Genomic DNA, 20,314 nt, shown 5'->3' with positions numbered 1-20,314 from the left:
GGCAAGACACCTTACCTGCTACTAACTCCTCGGACCAGAGGCTTTTTCTAGAGCTGCTGATAAAAACTACTAACCACCTAACATTGACTGCTGATATTAGCCATCAATGTTAGACAGTTCTTCACAGCCAAGGCTGTAGGTTTTCAGAAGGATGCTAAATAAATCTGTCTTGTACCTTCATGCTTGATATTGACAGCATTCAAAGTGCTCAGTTATACAGTAAAATGATGTTATAGGTAGTTTGTTTACCCTGTAGATATCTTATATCACTATGATGTGTATTTTTTTTCCTTTATAATAGTTTAATTTGCCTGTTTGCCACTTGTGTAGATCTGGTTGCATTCAGACATGCAAATATTGTGAGATATGTGGATGGCTTAGTTTAGGATTTTAAAGTTTAAAAAGGATGAAAATCAAGTGGACTCATGTTTGACTGATCCACTGAAAAGAGTCTGTGTACATCACACCATACATTTTTAATAGTTGGTTTTCTTCCTTTTCACATCTCCGCAGGTTGAGAGTTTCTCAGCCTCATTCTCTCATGTTTCAGAATAAATCATTTGTTTTGTTGGTGTTTGGACTGGGAACACTGGCCCTCCTTCATCAGACTGTCTTAGAAACAACTGCCTGTTCAAGCACTGGGAGACTCTTGTGTTTAATGAAATAACTGCACAAACGCTCCATGAGCAGAAATTCAAATTTTGAGATTTTTAAAGCAGAAAACTTATTTTCATAGCCTTTTGAATTATAAAATTCCAAACTTTAATGTGATGAGGACAATTTATGAGGTTTTTGAACACATGAATTGTAAAACGATGAATGAGGGTCACTGTGATTTTTAAAACGCTCTTAGCTCTGCAGGCCTTTTGCAGTGGTCAAACTGGAAGGTGGGTCACCCCTGCTCCTAATGGGACATTGATCAATCCGTGAAATCCAGATTTGAGCTTTTTGACTTCATGTTGCCCCATCTCAGTTTAACCTTTTGCTATAGAGTTTATGTTGTGGGACCTTTCCTCAATGCAGAGGAATGAGAGCTTTGTCTGCACTGAGGAAATGTAAGAGTAAGAGGTAAGAAGCTCTTACTGAAATTATATTTGTTTGGTTTGGTCAAGAACAGCCAGTCAAACAACTTCAATCAAACAGAATGAGTGACTCAATCAACTGGTGTCTCTGTGTGTCTGTGTTCATGCCCCTGCTCCACCAGGAGGCCTCACCAAGATCGGCTCAGACCCCGTGAAGGCGGTGAATGATGCCGTGGAGGAATCAGCCAACGTGATCAGCGTAATATTAAAATTTGCCGCCAGCTTGATTGCTCCTGAAGAAGATGAAGGTACAGTCGCTCCACACAAAAAGACACACAGCTGAGCAATTTCATAACTGTGTTGGATTTGTTAAATAAAGCAAACAGAACAATGGGATCACAGGTTATTATATTTTGGCGCTCGCACCACAGTTACTCATTTCCCTCTGCTCTTCTGTAGGAAATCTCTCCGCAGTGAGAAAGAAAGGTTTGTACCTCTGCAGCTTCTTTATTTCCTTTTACAGTGATCATGAAAAAGAAATGGATGCTTGCTGCTTTTTGCCCTTCATTACATGTGCTGTTGAACTCCTCAAGAAAAAGTCATTTTGACTGTCAGAACCCATGAAAAATCTTACCTACAGTTTATACTATGATGTTCATTTAAAAACACACAGCACATGTACTGCAATCTGTGGTGACGTGTTTCAAAGAGGCCAAAAGCTTTGAAGTGTGAGGACAGCATACATCCGTGAAATCGACAGATGAAAACTTGTTTGAGGGAAAACAGTTTGATGACTTCTTTGTTCTGTTAAAACCTCACAGAAACTGTGTGGCTGAGAGAAAATAGAAAAACATTCATGGATCTAGGGGACAACATGGCCAGATGATTTCTGTCGTGGTGGTAGATTTAAACTGACTTTATGTATGAACCATCTCAAAGATTCAAGATGGTTGGAGGAGGAGGAGGAGGAAGTGGAGGTGAAGATTAAGAAAGCAAAAGGTACTCTACAGATAATTTCTGGGAATGTGTAGATTAACTCTACATAGATGATGACTGATGAGTCCCCTCCCTGTAACAGTCAACCAATGGAGGCAACAACAGGAAATCACAGTACTCATCTACTAAAATCCACGAGTTGTTTCCCATTATTAGCTGCATAATATAGTTAAGTTTTCAGATAAGACGGTTTGTTTCTCACTAACTTTCTATGCTAACTGCTGCCACTAATCTATAAAACTTCTAATGAAAGTGATGATGTTCTGTGTGTGAAAGGATATCCAAACTATGGCACGCTTCATCCTGTCAAAGCCGTATTTTTGTTCTGTTATGTTGCTGATTCCATGTCCTTTTTGTGTTCTAGGAGAATTTCTCCCCTCTCGAAGTAAAGGTCTGTACCTGGAACCTTTTTTATTGTACCCAGTAACAATGGCTTACCTCCTACTTAAAGCTGCACTGATCAGTATTTTTATGTAAAAAATGAATATAAAAAAATGATAAAATGTTCGTATGTAAAGTTAAAGTTATTGTCTGTAGTGACAAACCTTCGGAGAATACCGTACACTATGGGGACATGAGATACTTTTGGTTTACCTCAGCATTTTTATTATTATTTTTTTTTTACAGTTATAGGGATGCAAGCAAAGAAGGAAACACCAGTGGCTGAAGTTGTGGAGGAGGAAGAGGAGGAGGGAGAGGGGGGAGACAAAGTGGAGGCTGCTGAGGAGGAGGAGGAGGAGGAGGAGTATGCAGAAGAGGAGGAAGAACTAGAGGAGGAAGAGGAGTATGAAGAAGAGGAGGAGGAGTATGAGGAGGAGGAGGAGGAGGAGTATGAGGAGGAGGAAGAATATGAAGAGGAGGAAGAATATGAGGAGGAGGAAGAATATGAGGAGGAGGAGGAGGAAGAGGAGGAAGAAGAGGAGGGAGCAGAAGCTGTGGAGGAGATGGAGGAAGGAGAAGAGGGAGAGGAAGTGGAGGATGAGGAGAAGGAAGAGGAGGAAGAGGAGGAGGAAAGAGATGAAGCAGCTGCTGATGACGAAGAGGAGGAAGAGGAGGAAGAGGAAGCTGCTGAGGTGGAGCAAGATGATGAAGACGAGGAAGAAGATGAAGGTGAACTGAAAGAGGAGGCAGCAGAAGAAGAGGTGGACAAAGATGATGATGAAGATGAAGAAGAAGATGAAGTTTCTCCTGAACCTATTTCCACTTCTGAGGATGAAGGGTCAGCAGTGTCTCCTGATTCTGAGTCTGACGCACCTGTTGATGTCACAGACAGCGACGAGGACAGAACTCTACCTGATGAAGATGATGACAAAGACGAAGACGAACTCGATGAAGATGACGCCAGTGATGATGAAATCACTGACACCTCAGACGTCACAGAATCTGCACTCCTTTCCAGTGAAGAGGAGGATGAAGAAGATGATGATGAAGACGATGATGATGAAGACGACAGACTGGCCGAGGGTGTCGCAACATCTGATAGCGATGATGTCATTGTAGAAGACAGTGAAACTGATGATGATAAACTCACAGAGGATCTTCCTCCTCTGCCTGCTGTCGAAGACGATGAGGAAGAAGATGTCAAAAGTGCTGAAGACACTGATGAGGATGAAGATGATGATGAGGATGAGGATGAGGATGAGGATGAAGATGAGGATGAGGATGATCTGGACCAATCAGATGAGGACATCTCCGTTGCCTCTTCTGAGCACTTTGCAGATGATGAAGATGATGAAGAAGACAGTGACCTCAAGGACGATGATCTTGACAAAGACATCCACGTTGACCTCGATGTTGAAGATGATGATCGTGACAAACCCGATGATGTCACTGAAGATGATGATGATGATGACGATAAAGAGGAGGAGGAAGCTGACGTCCCTCCCTTTGAGAGTACAGACAGCGGGGTCCTAGGTGATGATGATGATGATGACATTGCTCTTAAAACAGACGAAGACTCTGTTGGAGAGACTGTCTTCAGTGATGACATCTCCTATGACACAACTGAGGATGATGACGATGAAGAGAAAGATGATGAAGATGTTGATACCAGTTCGTCTGAGGTCATCTTTGATGAGGAAGACAAAGATCAGATCAAAGAAACATTTGTTGACACTGAAAAAGATGAAGATGAAATCACATCAGAATCCTTAGCGAGTGAGGATGAAGAAGATGATGAAGATGAAGATGAGGAAGATGATGATGACGTTGATGGCATCTTGCTCGCAGGTACAGAGCAGCATCAGATTACTTTCATTTGGAGTTACATAAGAGTTTTACTAGTTTCTGATTGGCTGGCAGGTGTCCATTTAAATTGTGATTGAGTTAAATGATCCTTTTTAATCAATCATCATGTGCATGAATGCATGAATGATGAATGAATGACTGAAAGAGGTATTAATCTGCGTTCTGTGAGGTGTTAAACTGAGCTTGGGGAACCTGCAGAAATCCTTGTATTTACATTTCACTGTGTTTTTTAGCCACCACTGCAGCGGCGTTCACTGTCCAGCAGGAGGCAGCAAAGACAGAGGAAGACCATGATGAAGACGAGGAGGAAATCAGTCAGGCTGATGATGAAGATAAGACTGAGGAGGGTGAAACAGTCGGTGAGAATCACATCCATCATGGCCTCTGTGTTTTACAGACTGTTAGTGTGTACATTTTATATTTAATAGAACAAAATAAATATGTTTATTTATTAATAAATAAATAAATATCCCAGGTTAAATATGAAAACTCATCTGCTGTCTCTTTTATCCGTCCATAACTATTTTTTGCCACATGAATATGATCAGTCATCTTCTTGATAAATACAGATCCATGTTAGAGACACTGTCTCTCTCTCTCTGCCTCAGTAACCAGTCAGCCTGCTGCTCTCGAGGAGGAGGATGAGGGAGAAGATGAAGAGCCGACGGCTGAAACGCAGAAATCTGTAGATGAACCAGAAGATAAAAAAGAGGAGTACGACGAAGATGACGACAAGGAGAAGGCGACGGTGGATGTGATTAAGCCTTTATCTGAACCTGAAGCGGCGAAGACTGAACCCACAGGTCAGAGACGGAGGACAGTTTTTATTTTATCACATTTAAAGTCAGTGTAACTTTAACTCTGTGCTTTGTGATTTCAGTGTGTCCCTGTTTGCATTCCGCCAAGAGCAAAGCATCTGCCTCCAAGACCACAGAGAAAAAAGGTTGGTGAAGCTCTATCATATTTTTATCTTAAGACATTCGATATAAAAGACTTTATTTTTATGTTAAAAGGTGTTTAGTATTGTTTGGTATCTACGTATCTCCAGTAGAGATATGTAAATACCAAAACACAATGACAAACTAGAGAATAAACTTTCACAACAGAGCCCAGATTCAGAAAAGTATTGGACACTACAGCAAACATTTTGACGCTTGGACAGAGCCATTCATTCATCCAGTTTTTTTTCTGCCCTGCAACTGATTGCAAATGTTTCAACAGTTTATTTATAGCAAATCTCAGCTTTTCTTAGGTTGTGTTAGTTTTGCACCTGTTGCGTTTAGATTCATTTTATTTGCTAGAAGTGGCTGAATATAAACCTCAGGTTGGTGTAATAAATGCAGATTTGTGTCCTGCTGCCTGTGAAAAGCTCAGTGTGTGATCTCGTGCTTGTGTTTTCAGAAGCTCCCAGGAGGGTTTCAGCTGTGAGGAGGAGAAAAGGTGAAGATAAAAGTTTCAGGTTTTGACTGAAAAGATTCCCAACTAGTGATAACTCTAATAAGCCACTGTGAAGCTCAGCCAAGTAAAGTTCCTTTAATTTGTTAAGTATTCACTTTTTTCATTTTTAATTTTAGACCGTGAAGCTGTGAGGACAGAGGAAAAGCCCAAACGGAAAGGTAACAGTGAGGACATCACTGCCATCTTTATTCCGCCTTTCTCTTGACAAAACTAATTGTGTTTATCAATACTTGTTCTTCCTGTGAAGTACTGAATGAAATGTTGTATCCAGCTCTTCCCAGAATTGCAGAACTGGATCCAAAAATCAGGAGGATCAGGAGGATTCCTGCTCTTCTGAGAGGTACGAAGGCGTAGTCCAGACATTTGATGGTCTGACTCAGTGAATCAGTGAACATGACGACTGAATGGAGGATTTAAACGAGTTCAAAGTAAATCGTAAGAAACCTGAAATACTGTCACAGTTTTAATTAATGAAAAGTTTTCTCTTTTAAATGTACAACAAAAAGCCAAGAGGCAGGAGAAGAGCAAAACTTCCAAAGCAGGTAACTGACTCAAGTCATACTTACAGTCATTCTGCATCAGGAGGCAGCAAAAGTTTGCTCGGTAGATATGAACCATGTGAGGATGATTTTTACATCCCATCATTTGCATTGACAGAGACAGTGACTAAAAAACAAGAAGAAGTCACAGAATCTGGACAAGAAGGTAAAACTATTATTATGATTACCTTTATAGATGTAAACTGAAGGGACATACATATACACCTATACAGTAAATTTATAACTTATAAAAGCCAGTAGCCAACATATATCTCCTCTGGTTTATGTCAGTTGGCCCCTGCAGACCTGCACCAGTGTACTGCCCCTCCCCTCCTGGTTGGTACGGTAAGTGGCAAAGAATCTGGAAAATCATCACCCAGGGGAAATAAAATGTCAAAATGACATCCTGTTTCAAACACATCGACTCCTTCTGTTCACCTGTCAACCTGCCAACATGTGAAGTTAACTCTTTATCTTCCAGTTCATCACATCGTCACAGACAACCCGTACCCTCCTCCCACCATGTCAGGTATTTACCCTGTTGTCATGTCAGTGATAAGTAATAAAGCATCAGTAAAAGATTTCCTGTGATATGATTTTCAGCTGGAAGATAAAAACATACAGTTTGGATTTTTTTCAGCTCCGTCTGCCCCTGTTTTGACCGTCCATCCCGGAGCTCCACCGATGCAGCCTCTTTATCAACAACAGCCACCTCCACCGATGCATCCGCTCTATGCACAATATCAACCATATCAGCCGCCACTGCAGCCAGAGGTGCAGCCTCAACCAGCTGTGCAGCCAGAAGCTCCAGGACAGGAGGCTCCTGTTCAGCCTGAGGCCCAGACTCCAGCTGCTGAAGCTCAGCCGGCTGCAGCTTCTCTGCAGGGTGAGGAAGAGTTTGGTTGTTTGTTTCATCAAAGCTGAGACTGTTTCTCCTGATTGAATTTCCATTATGTTTTATGATGCGTTTACTTTTTTTTTCTTCCTGTGTAAACCAACTGAATAGTCATGATGTATGAAATCCTCTCTACAAATAAACTTGCCTTTTAAACTTGCTTTTCTTTCTTTATGAAGAAAATAAACTTTTAAACTTAAAACTTGATCATATCTCAGCCACAGAATATGAATGAGAAAGATTTAAAATGTCACTGCTGTGATATTAAATTAAATCTCTTTGTTTTTGAAGAAAACGTATGACTAAAAAAATGTAATTTAATTTAATAATTTATCCAAACTCTTTTCATTAAAGAACCAGTGACTGCTGAGGAAGAGGTGAAGGCTGCCTCCACCAAGAAAGGTACGAGTGATTTGATCATTTAGACTCACGCACATAATTATTTTTCTCTTAATTACTGCAGTGAATGATACAGTAATTAATATGTGGCACTTTCCAGCTGCAAAGAAGAAACCCAAGGCTGCTGATTCAGAAAAAGGTACTGTATGACTCCCACTAAATGCTTAATTTGTCAGCTAACTGGAATATTCCCCATAACAAACCACAGCTGCAGCACTTAACAGTGATGTACAATGACACAGTGTGCTGTATGGATGCATTCATCATGGAAAATTAACTCTGCATGGCCATTTCACTCCAATTATCCCCTCAGAGCCAGCAGCAGCCAAAGAGAAAACAAAGAAAGGTAATTCCTGTTTACAGCTGGATGATTTGGTGTTTTCCCCGCCGTACACTTCAGTGTTGTTGTGAATGATACAGACAGCGATTTGAGCGTTGCTTTGCTGTAAGTGCACAGACAGATTTACACACTTGAGCGTGAAATGGATAACATGATTCAACACATTCGCCTGTTCTAGATGCTGCTGTTTCAAAAGACAAAACGAAATCAGCCGCTGCAAAGAAAGGTGAATCACTCGTTGACTATGGTTCTATATGTCTCGATAACGATGTTGTTGTTTTTTAAATTTAAACTGTGTAATGATACTGATTGTACTCGTTATGTATTTGTTGTGACAGAGTCAGCTGCAAAAAAAGCGAAAACCAAAAGTCCTACAGTAGCTAAGAAAGGTAATGAACATTTTGGTAGAATATAAAATGTATGCACTGTGAAAAAAAAACAAAAAAACAAGCTTGACGTAGGTTTGTGTTAAGATTTTTCATCAATTTAATTTTATCACAATATTTGTTTTTACAGAGCCGGCAGTGAAAGAGAAAACCAAAAGGGCTGCAGCTGCTAAGAAAGGTAAAACAGCATTAAGCCACAGGTGAAAACCAACGCAGAGAACCTCCCTCCTTAATGAGAAGGAACAGATAATATTTCCTCAGAAAACAAAGTAATCAGGCCACTAATCACTCTTTCTTCGTTATGTTAGAGCCTGCAGCTGTACAACACAAGAGGAAACCAGCCCCTGAAAAGACAGGTAACTGCACACGCTCATGTTCATCAATTTGCATAAAGTCAGTCACCATTCACATCAGTGATGTGAGAGATGATCGGAAGCTAATTACTTTGCTCCTCTCTGAAGTGTCGCCTGTCAAGAGCAGGGCCAAGGCATCTACAGCCAAGAAAGGTAAAACTGAAGTTAATTCAAACCTAATTTTGTACTTGGTTCAAGATTTAAATCAGTTCAGCACAGTTTATCATGCAGATGCTAAACCACAATTTGGTCCAGGTGATATAAAATTGAAAAAATGTATTTGTCTTAAATTTGTCTTAAACAGATCCAGAACCACGTCCACACCCGATCCGACTGAGAACGAGACTAGAAACTCTGAAGAGAGCGAACGTAACCTCTCCGGCCAAAGAGACGAAACCTGTCAGAGCTTCACCTGAACCAGGTAACTCATCCACGTGTTCACGTGGTCCATCTACCCTGAATATTTGGGATTTCTCTGTGGAGCACAGCAGGACTCTTGCACTGATTTTCATTTTCTGCCAAGATCTTAATTCATGGCAGAGAAGCAAAGTAAGAATAATGTTGCGAGAGTTTAAAATATGCACCACAGCTGTGGAGAGTTATAAGTCTGGTTGTAATGTGACTGTCTCTCCTGTTGCAGGCAAAGCTGGAAAGGCTGAAAAGAAATCTGTCAGAGAGGCTCAAGGTATGGATTCACCGTCAGAGAGTGAGTAACGTGTGCTGGCTGCGTCTGATACTGATCAGTTTCTTTCTTTTTGCTCTCAAATTTTAGATAAAGAGAAAAAACTACCACAACCTAGTAAGTATGAGGGAATTCCAGTGCAAATAACATCCAGCCACCATAAAAATGTTCAGCGCTTCTGTGAACTCAAATGTGGATGTTGTTATTTATCAAAGAGCACTTCATCAAAGACAGAAAAGGTTTTCTGCTTTTGTCTGGACAATACTGACTCAGTCAGCTCAGGCTTTAAAATCTCTTTGGGTCGTTCATGTCACCTGTGCATCGTTAAGGTCACCTGACTTCCCGGAGTCATGAAATCCTGTGTCAGAGTTTTAGAAAACTGCTGTGCAGTGGTTAATGTCTGATAAACTCATGGATCTGCTTGTCAAGCTGGACGTCCTGGATATCATTTCATATCATTTCATGGTTTCCTTAACCCCTGCCAACAATCTTTCTCTAACTTTCCGAATAGCACTGACAGTGAAGATTGTGCACCTGATGAGCATTACATCACATTACACAGGTGTCTTCATTCACTCTGCTGATTGGACCGTCAGGTCCGACTGTTGCACAGAGGAGTTTATCGTTATCATAAATCGGACAGAGTACCTCTATCACCTGATGACTGAAACCACGCGGACACGCAGTGATGCTGCTGAGTGTTGTATTTCTTGACAGTAACTCTTTATACCTTATGCTTGTTGTTCATAGAGAATGCAAAGAGAGCTTCCTGTAAGGCCTGAGGTATTCGGTTAGTTCTCACCATCTTTCCACTGGTTAACTCAATGTGAAGAGACGTTCCCTCTTAATGACATTAGGAACATAAGTGATTAGAATTTAATGAGATGAGCTGATTGAGTCCAGATTACTTCTTTTTGAGCTGCCTTGAGTTGTTGGAAGAGATCATGGCCTTTGATGAATGTAGCGACAGTAATACTTAGCTGAACTGATTAAATCCATGAACCAAAACCCATTAAAGTGGGGTATTAGTGTTCTGTTCTTATTGAGTCATCCAGTGGATTATCAGCACTCCCCCACTGCCTCGAGTGACTCTACACTTTTCTACTATCAACGTCTGACACAGTGGCTCCCGTCTACTAGAGTACAATCAAAAACTGTTTGATTTCTGTGACCCAAACTTGCATTTATTAGATGTGGCTTGTTTCAGATGCTTAAACCAGGCGAGCAGGGACAGCGAACATCCATCCGTCTGTAAGGATGTGTTTTATTTTTTAGATTTCACTGCTTCACAGACAATAGCAACCGAAATTCATGTGGTTTGTTTCATGCATGAAACAGACTGAAACTGAAATTTGAATTCTCTTTACCTTTTTTGTTAGAAAATACAAACCATAACAATACAGAAATTGTATATACAATATAGATATTGTATTATATACGTTTTTATATCTTTCAAAGGAGGACACAACTATTTTTGACATATTGGAGGAAACTGTGTCTAAGCATCGTCCCTGAGTGGATATTTCTATGGCATCACTTTACTGACAACTAAGAATCCTAATGGGTTGTTACTCTTCGTGCATGTTATTTCAACCTGTGCCAAGTCACTGGCAAACTCTCCACACTCATTATAGTCAAAAATTCCCACTGGAGAACACCACTATACAATATAGGAGAAACTAGCATAGCAGAAAAAAAGCCTCGTTTCTGTTTATGACAATAAGCACACAAATCAAAACTACAGTCGAGGAGATATGTGTTTAAAAATGATTTTTAATTTTAGTTGGACTTTAACATGAGCTATAAAGAGGATTTTTTCCCCTTTATTCCTCTCTCCAGGCTCTTTCATTCTTTCCCTCCTTACATGCATGTGAACACTCACCTTCATTGTCCCCCACATGATGCCAAAGTCTTCATCTTTTTTTTTAAATTCCTATTTCTTGCAGAAGAGCCCCAAACTGAAGACAATACCACAGAACAGAAGAAACCAGGTAAAGGTTACTGAGACTGTTCTTATTGTAAGTGAGGGGTAGTTTGTGAGGGTAAAAGGGAAGTGAACAGACCCTAATGACTACTCATGACTTTCTGAATGTGATGTACATTTACACTTTTTACATTTGTTTTGAGGGACAAAAGAGAGAGAGGTTAGAAATAAACCAGGGACGCTGTGGTTAAATGGTATACGCCTTGTCCATGGGTGTTTCTTATCTGGATCTATAACCTATTTGCCACCTACATATAACCATCCATTTGCTGTCTTCACAGGCCAGAGATATTTCCAGTGCATTTATGTCCCTGGCAAAAATGCACAGTACCCCTTACGACCTTTCACCCCAGCTATGTCCCCCACCATGATGTCCCCTGCACTCAAGTCCATGTTGGAGCAGCAGAGAGCAGCCAGGACGTCGGGTCAATAGGACAGCCTGACCTCTCACTTCATATCTGACAGCACTGCACTCCCAGACCAGCAGGGGGAGCTGTTTGAATCTGTGGCATCCTGAAATTCAGAGAGCAGCCACAGACAGACCGAACTCTTTTGTATTTAATTTATTTATGTATTTATTTATTTTCTCTCTTTGTGGTTGAGCTCCTGGGGTTTCTGCTGATATTTTCCCCTCACTTGATGCTTCGCTGTGTGTTGCTTCACCAGATCACAATTACACCCTGAATAATAACTTCTTTATTTAAAGAAAACTCTGTGTTGTAGCTGTAACTTCCCCAGCTTGTGTTTGTTGCTTAGCTGCATCTGCAGCAGATTAGAAAGTGTTGGGGGGTTAAATCCCAGGAGCTCCCACAGTTGATCCCAGCAGCCTCCCTGTCTCTGATCATGACAGTGAACATCCATCATCAGTCTCGTCAGCATGTGGGTCCATGCTGATGAGCCATGAGACACGTCCATAGAGATAATATGAGGCAGGACTGAAGGAGAAGAAAACCACATTAACTGCATCTGTATTAAACTGCAAGCCACAATATCCAGTTTACTCTCACCTGCGTTATTTAGATTAGATTTGTATATTCTGATAAAACAGCAGAGAAAAGAGCAGGGACACAAATGTTATAAATGTAAATATTAGAGATACGAAATAACGTATCTGGAAAAAATCAAATTTTTATGAGATTTATTCTGATGTCAGGTGTAAATAACATCCAGGTTTTTGTTTGTGACCTGAAGCAGTTTCTCACATGTGGACTGATACAACATTAGGTTCCCAAATACGTGTTTCTGAGCAGCTTATCTTTTGATGCTGCCATGTTAGATGAGACAAATTTAGAAAGTCTTTCCTTAAACTTTAAAAATCACTGAAGCCAAAAATTCCAACAAAGAAGCTTTAGATTTGTATAAATTTTATCTTTATCTTAAGAAAAAGGACAGTTTGTGGATAATTGTGTGTAATTGTGTATTTTAACACATGTGATCTTACAGTGGTGCTGGCTTAGACACAAATATCCATTGTCTTAAACTTGTGTGTTCAGAGACAGGGAATCTGTACAGGACGACTTTGACGTGACCAACTCATGAGACGCTGTGATGTCTGCTGCAGTGGGTGAATGTCATGTGTGTCATGTTAATCATCAGCTTATTTCTTTATTAAGCCTGATACGTCATATTTCCAGTTACCTCACTCGTTCATAGCTCTGGTTTTGTACCTAAGCGACGACACTGCGTTGTTGTTGCTACAAAACTGTTGCTGAACATTACCAGCAGTTTGCTATTGTTGTCTTACTGAGTGAAAACCTGATACAAGTAAGAACCAAAGGGGTTTTTCCACTGGGCTTAAAGCTGGGATGAGACCCTCACTGGCCCAACAGTCCTTTCACAGTTACCATTTCTAAGTTTGTGATTGTACACAGCAAGATGTCCATCTGTGTGTTTAGGTAATTTCACCTAGGTTACCTGATTTATAACATGATGAGACCGTACTGATGTATGATTTAAAGTGACGCCTGTTAACTAATGAGAGGCAAGTATTTCCCATGCCCATGACCAATAATGAGGAGCGTCTTCCCTTTTGTAAAGGCTTTAATTAAGCCTCACTCCAGGGCCAGACTGTCTCCAGCCTACCTGCATCATCACCAGGAGGTTTTAAGGTGTGTTCACAAAGAAACCATACGTGTAAAAGTTAACGTACAGGGATAGTGAACTTCAAATGTACCTTCAAAATCACTGGTGCGGATCAGGATCTGAACTAAAGCAGTGAAATGTCTGTTGTCCAATCAGAGCTCGGCTGGTTGTTTGCTGTTAGCATCCTGAACATGTTGACCATGGGCTCTGATTTTCAATTGTGAATGTTTAACCTGAGGCCTGATGTAAATAAGTTAACAAGCATGAAATGAGGTCAAGCCCTCAACTTTCTGTCGCCCTGCAGGGTTTAGGTCAGCGGGCCTGAGAAATGATGAGTGTGAAGAGACCTTCATGTTTCACGGCCAAACCAGATCTGACAGCCATTTACAGCAGCAGCTTCCTGAGCGTATGTGGTTGTCGGAGCGGCTTTTAAATCACACTTTATAGGATGTTTTAAAATGAATCGTTTTCCAGTAGGTGGATACAGCAGTAGCCTGGCTGTGGCTCTTTGTCTGGATGTCCTATAAAATGTGTGATAGTAACAGATATGACTCAGAGTAAACTACAATCTTATATGAGCAAAACAGGCTCTAATCTAATTTTACTACAGTGCATGCAACACGTTTCAAAGTCTTCATAACTATTCCTGTGAGCCTAAAGGTGGAATGGTGTGTTTAACCCTGATTACATGGTTTAAATGGCTTTTTATTTTTCTTTGATCAGTAGTTTATTCTGAAATCACAGTTAGACAAAGACCGTATAGGGTTGTTTGTCCTTAGCCTGAGATGCATACTACAGGCGTGGACCAGCAGCAGGTGTACCAGACCTTCGTCGTCATGGTGCCAATAAGAAACCTGTGGTTCAGGTTGCGGAATGGCCACGGTTTGGTTAGGTTTAAGCACAAAAACGACTTAATTTGACGTTCTTCCTTAAGGTTAGAGGAGTCACAAAGGTTTGCAGTGAAAGTAGTGGCTGAGTGCAACATGCAACATACATGCAATACGAAACTCAGCTCAACCTACTGTTCACTGCGTTAATTTACTAAAATGCAGTGAAGCCACCACAGCAGAAGGAGAGAAATCTACAGTACATGTTGTTACAGCAGCAGTAAGAGTGGATTAATGGCTGAAGGTGGAGGCTGGATTAATGCTGTTTTTTTCATTTTACCCACTGAACAAATATGGTTTGAGGTTGTTTGGTTCTTTTAGACAGATCACATTTTTTTTGTTAATGATTTCTTATGTAATATGCATGATAGTGTCATTTAAACGGACAGCAACACATTTTTGAGTTCTCCTCCTTAGTGTAGAACACACAGTCAGATACTGTATAAAGACTGTAGATATTAGTTTATTTAGTTCTTAACCATCTGGAGAATATTTGCTTCATTATTTCTCACACTGAACGAGATAAACACAGATTCAGACACTGGTTTGGCCCAAAAACTATTTTTGTGTGTGTGTTGTTTTAATTCATCATCAGACTGTGTTTCATAAAGCGAAAGAATGAACTACCTGTTGCATGTATTATAAAGCAGAGATGTATAATGTGATCATGTGATAGGACAGGCAGCCTGACTCAGTCACGTTTTAGGAGCCAATTAATGCTGTAACTGACATTTCAGGTTGCGTAAAAGGCGTCTGAGGGACGGCTCTGAGAATGTCTGCTGTATGTAGAACATGTGGAGTCACCACAGCAGCTATTGGGTCAGAATTTGAATAAACATATGCAGATACTTGAGGTCATTATTGTGCTTTTCTTTCTTAATTTTGAAATGCTGAAATAAGTCATAGAATTACATTTAATGGGCTGAATGCATCCATAAGCGATTTTTAGTTGGATTTTCAACATTGTTTTAGTTTATACTTGAGAGATTTGTGAAATAAAATAAAAACAATTCTAACTAAGGAACAGAAAACAACAGATGGCGGTAAATTTACTTAACAGTGAAAATCAATCAAAGGTTTTAAAATGTCAGAAGCAGTTTCCATACACACACTGTGCATTACAAACACCTACTCAAGAGCCATAACAATGTTATTCCACTTGGTGGAAAGTGTATTGAAGCACTATCTTTCAGCCCGAGTGAACAAACAAATAGCGTGTTGCATTTCCAGTAAGTTTTGTTTGCCTCCAGCTTCACTCTCAGGGAACATACCTTGGTCTTGGTTGCTGATTCTCTGCAGCTGCGACAGGCTCCTCCCCCTCAGTCACTGCATTACTGTTAAAGAATCAAAGCAGTGAGACGAGTCAGATACGAGAGAAATGTGACCAGTGAGAAAATCTATTTGTGTCCATATTTATTTTGCTCGTTTTACATAATGCATTTCAGCAAATTGTCTTTGAGGACATTTATACATTTAACACCTGCTAACTGAACAGTTTTTGCTCCTATGATATACTGGCTTTTCCAAAATGACTTCACAATTCAGTTTTGAGTTTGGTCTCCCTACAGCTCCTACTGCAACTATACAATCAAAGAACAGTGATATGAAAATCAATAAATATATCACAACTGAAAGTTATGCATTCATTTTCAGAAAAATGATCAGTCATTAAAAAAACGTCATTCAGTGAACAAATCTTCAGCACACAAATACTTAATGATTAGAAACAATACATTAGACGTTTAATTGAAGTGGTGGCTTTGGCTGAGACAAACGCAACATTAGTCAAAGTCAGTGAGAAATGAATCTTCTTAGTCTAATCTCCTTAAAAAATAAATAAATAAATAATTTTTTTATGCCAGAAATTATTTGCACAGCTGTTTTTTTTATTTTTTTGTTTTTTTAAAGACCAGTGTGTAGGATTTAGGGGCATCTAGCAGTGCCTTTCCATGTGTGTAGGGGAAACTATGGTGGCCTCCAGGTAACGTAAAAACGCAAACCCTTGGTTTGTCCATTCTGGGCTACTGTAGAAGCGTAGAGGTGCAGCGTGGCAGCTCCGTGGAAGAGGACCCAGTGAATGAAAACAATCATTTCTGCCCCCTAAACCCCACACAGCCTGGAACGAAACTCGTTATGTGAACATTAAATCGCTAACTGATCTATACAGTGCATGTACTGACTGTACTGTACTGTCATTGCTGCCACTTTTACATATCTGTGAACTGGAAAAACAAAGTTATGCTAATCAGTGAAGTTTAAGTTGCCCGTCAAACTCATAGGCACAGAAAAGCAGAGGACATTTACATCACTGAAACCAGACATTTAGGTCGACTTTTTCCCTTTTTAGAGACATTTAGTGTCAAAACGTCATGAACCAGTTGAATGCAAACAATACACGTACTCCATGTCTATGAATGACAGCAGTGTTCTCTGTTCTACACTCTGTCAAACTGTCACAGATTTCCCCCGTTCGTTGTGTTGATGTCAAACTGGGATTTAAACTTGGAGAAATGTTGCCCCACATATGGAAGCTTTATATTTTTATCACAAACATCCTGTGAACCACATGCGGCACCATCCTGGAGGTCTACTGATGAATTACTGTGGCTGTTAAAAGTAATATCATGATCAACATACCGAGATGAAGTCAAAAGTAATAATGTGATTGTACCTAAAAAAAAGAAAAAAACATTTTCAACTGCTATATTTTAGATCAGACATCTGCTAAAGAGTGAGCACATCCAAAAACCAATCACCAGCTCCGAGAGGAAAAATAAAGTCTGCTCACTTTTCACAGAAGTGAAAAATGGACGTGTTTACAGTAACTTATGTTAGCTCACAACAAACTGTCGTCCTTAAGTAATTAGTGAAAGGATGCAGCTGGGAAATGAATCATCCATGTTCAGATTTGTTGAGACAAAAAAGTGAAGGAGGACTTCCAGGATGGCTTCCTGGGTGGTTTTTAAAAACTGTGAAATCCATCTACACTGGTCCGTTACAGTAAGTGCAATGTATTCAACAATACTCTGATCCAAAGTCAGCAGGAAAGACGTAACAACAACACAGATATAACATTCGAAATGCTGAATTTCTTAAATAAAAACAGAGTCTAACTTCATAATTCTGTTAACAATTCATACAACGTATACCCCCTGTGTAATAAACAAGGTAGATAGCAACTTCGATAAAATACTCACAAAAAAACATTGAAAAAATATTAAATGTATGGTAAAGCACAAAGCATCACCAGATAAAGTATATCTGTAATAAAATTAAAAATCTTCACCTGTGTGTTACTGTGTTTAATTTCCTCTACATACAATAAAGTTTTGCAACAGAACAAAGCAGCCAACTAACACTTCAACCTTCAAAATAAACCTGCAGGATGCTCTGAGTGAGATTCAGATAAACTCAGTTTGCTATGTTCAAGCAGTATACAGATGTTTATTACATGTAAACTTTGTATCCTAACAACTGGAAGCATCTACAGTGGCTGTGTGAGTGTGTGTTTCCCTGTTTATGGTACTAATGTGTGTTTTCCTTCACATTTCCTCCTGAATGACTCACAGCCTGACTGACGTTGATAAAAGCTCATCTGAATCCTGGAGTTATTCCACTCTGTGTGTGTTTTAACTGTGAAAACCGATCGCAGATATTTGCTGATGTGCAGAAATCATGTCAAACACATGATGAACACGGTGTTCACAGGTTTTCCCAGACTGTTTTTCTGCAGCTTGCAGCTTGTTCTCGGAGGACTGCACTAACCGACTGATCAGGTAGTAAATATAAGGGCGGTATCACCGCCGCATGTGGCAGATCACCTCCGTCTAACTCTGATTTAAACTGCCGTGGAACCAGACAGATCACACTGAGCCGAGGGGGTAAACCACTGAGACCGCAGTCTAACTCGGCTCTGCACAGGGTTGAGCCTCTGAGCTGTTGTGAGCGGGGTTGACATGTCATGTACGCTGGTGTGATAGTTTAACATTCCAGCTGTCTGCTCTCGTTGCAGCCGGCCACCTCACACTTCCTGCCTGCCGGCCTTCCTCTGATCTGCTCGGCTGTCTGTTTGCCAGCCTGACTGGGTTATTCTGCTGCTGCTGCTGCTCCACTCGTCAGAGTCTGCTGGCCTGTAACATTCGGGTGTCATACCTTTCTCACTCCGCAACACAAACCTGTGGTGAATGGTTGATCTGGAAAAACCTAAACTGTGTCAAACACCTTCAGCTGGTGCAGCTTTCATACGCAGAGGTATTTTTGGGAAGTGAGCGGCATATACAGAAAATGATTTGAATTATCCTACACTGCAGAAGTAGCTTGTCTAACTGCTGAATTTAACCCAAACTCTGAATGTAATTATAATAAAATACTGTACTTTAAACCTGTAAAATAACACTTTTGAAATAAAACTTAACACAGATTCAAACTCTGTTCAAAACACGTTCACTGAAAACACCGATCAATGCTGAAGCAAGGACCATGTCCGGTTTGTGTTGCATGTTTTAGGCCATTAACTTACAATTACATTTATAATACTGCTCACTTTAACATTGCCTGAGACAGATAATCCATCGGTGTTAACTACAACCTCAGTTTGTAAATGTTAATTAATTAAATTATTGATCTGTAGTCTGCAGGTCTGGTGCGTTCACATGCCGTCAGGAAGCTCTGACATTTGAGACTTAAAGGTGCCCTGTGGAGTTTTCCTGTAAACAAACAAAACCTTTGTTTACATTCAGTGTTCTTCACCACAATGTTCAGTCAAATCTTTGAATTATTACTGAACATAAGATGTGTGGTGACTGGTTGAGAAGACTGGGGGAAAAAAACCAAAGAAATGGCACTGCAGCACAGAATGAGGCAAATACAAATTCTACCACGGGGCATGTGTTAGAAAATCATCAAAGAGTAATACTATATGATGTTCCTGGGATTTAAATGGTCCAAAACATGCAAAAATACAACAGTCCTTCAATTCTTTAAATCGTATAATACTGACACCCTTAAATCAACTCCAGTCAAAGGAACACACTGTTTTTGCTGCTGTCCGAACATTTCACAGATTATTGCTAAAAATATGACAAATCGCAAAGTTACAGGAGGAGGTGATACGCTTGCCCTTTCACTGCTTTTAGAAAATTCAATTTAGCCTTATTTATTTGGTTTGACATCCTCTGCGTTAGATTCTGAAAATATATCTGCAGCCAAACTAATACTTGATGACGTGAGTCGCTGTTTAAAAAGAGCCTGCAGCTTCGTGTTTGTTCTAATGGCAGAAAAAAAAAAAGTGTTCTCTGTGACATGTGGGTCAGAAAGAGAGAGAGAAAATGGCCAAAAGGAAAAGGCAGATGATTAATCGAACCAACTCTTTCCGTAAAGGGGGGTTTGCTTTTCCTAACCCTAACTGGAGAGAGACCGATAGTTCAGACATTATTTTTACAGGAAAGCCAAAAGCCTCCCCAGTTAACACCCAGCAAACTCCCAGTAAACCAAGTGCCTGCCTGCCAGTTGGGGTCCAGGAGGTTGAACAAACTCATTATCGTCGCTTCTGCTAATCCTGAGCCGAGCTGCGCGCCCACACGAGGCGTTTACTTCAAATTACTGTACAAAGAAGAAGAAGGAAAAAAAATGTCAGCTCAGGAATCACAGCCCCAAGCCCGCTTTGAAGTATGATCTCCAGTTTTCCACATCCCTCATCACCCATATACTACACACCTGCAGGAAACACTGTTTTCACACGTGGCACCTTCACCTTCACCCACTCTCGAGCCGATGCTTCCCTGCTCCGTACCGAGGGGCTGGATTGTTTAAAGACGTTAATTTACAGTTTTTTTTGGAATTGGCACTTGACAAATAACTAAATAAATAAATATATAGAACACCATCAGTAGCTCTTAGGATGCCCTTCAGTCTGAGGAAACGTCCCTCTCGTCTGGCCATTTTTGTCTGCTTCGAAACAAGAATCCAGCAGCAGCAGCATTTTCTGGAGGAGGGTGTGGTTCAGGGTGTGTGTCGCTTACAGTGTGTGCACAGGTAAGTCTGTC

General features: G+C 40.4%; 1 protein-coding gene across 1 annotated transcript; it reads left to right on the top strand.

Moving 5' to 3' along the window:
- The first annotated feature begins 2,962 nt into the window (after window positions 1-2,962).
- Window positions 2,963-15,113, top strand: LOC121199528 (probable serine/threonine-protein kinase kinX). The gene is made up of 25 exons (XM_041064302.1): window positions 2,963-4,247; window positions 4,499-4,624; window positions 4,874-5,068; window positions 5,146-5,208; window positions 5,667-5,705; window positions 5,840-5,881; window positions 5,995-6,063; window positions 6,230-6,265; window positions 6,381-6,428; window positions 6,554-6,607; window positions 6,744-6,791; window positions 6,903-7,148; window positions 7,512-7,559; window positions 7,657-7,695; window positions 7,870-7,902; window positions 8,075-8,122; window positions 8,235-8,285; window positions 8,413-8,460; window positions 8,591-8,638; window positions 8,744-8,788; window positions 8,940-9,056; window positions 9,276-9,320; window positions 9,408-9,434; window positions 11,264-11,308; window positions 11,583-15,113. Exons 1-25 carry the CDS (start codon window positions 2,963-2,965, stop codon window positions 11,732-11,734), a joined length of 2,997 nt encoding a protein of 998 aa, XP_040920236.1. The 3' UTR covers window positions 11,735-15,113.
- The last annotated feature ends 5,201 nt before the right edge of the window (window positions 15,114-20,314 follow it).

Source organism: Toxotes jaculatrix, chromosome 19 (genome assembly GCF_017976425.1).
Source record: "Toxotes jaculatrix isolate fToxJac2 chromosome 19, fToxJac2.pri, whole genome shotgun sequence".
Classification (NCBI taxonomy): domain Eukaryota; kingdom Metazoa; phylum Chordata; class Actinopteri; family Toxotidae; genus Toxotes; species Toxotes jaculatrix.
This window is presented reverse-complemented; position numbering and strand designations above follow the sequence as displayed.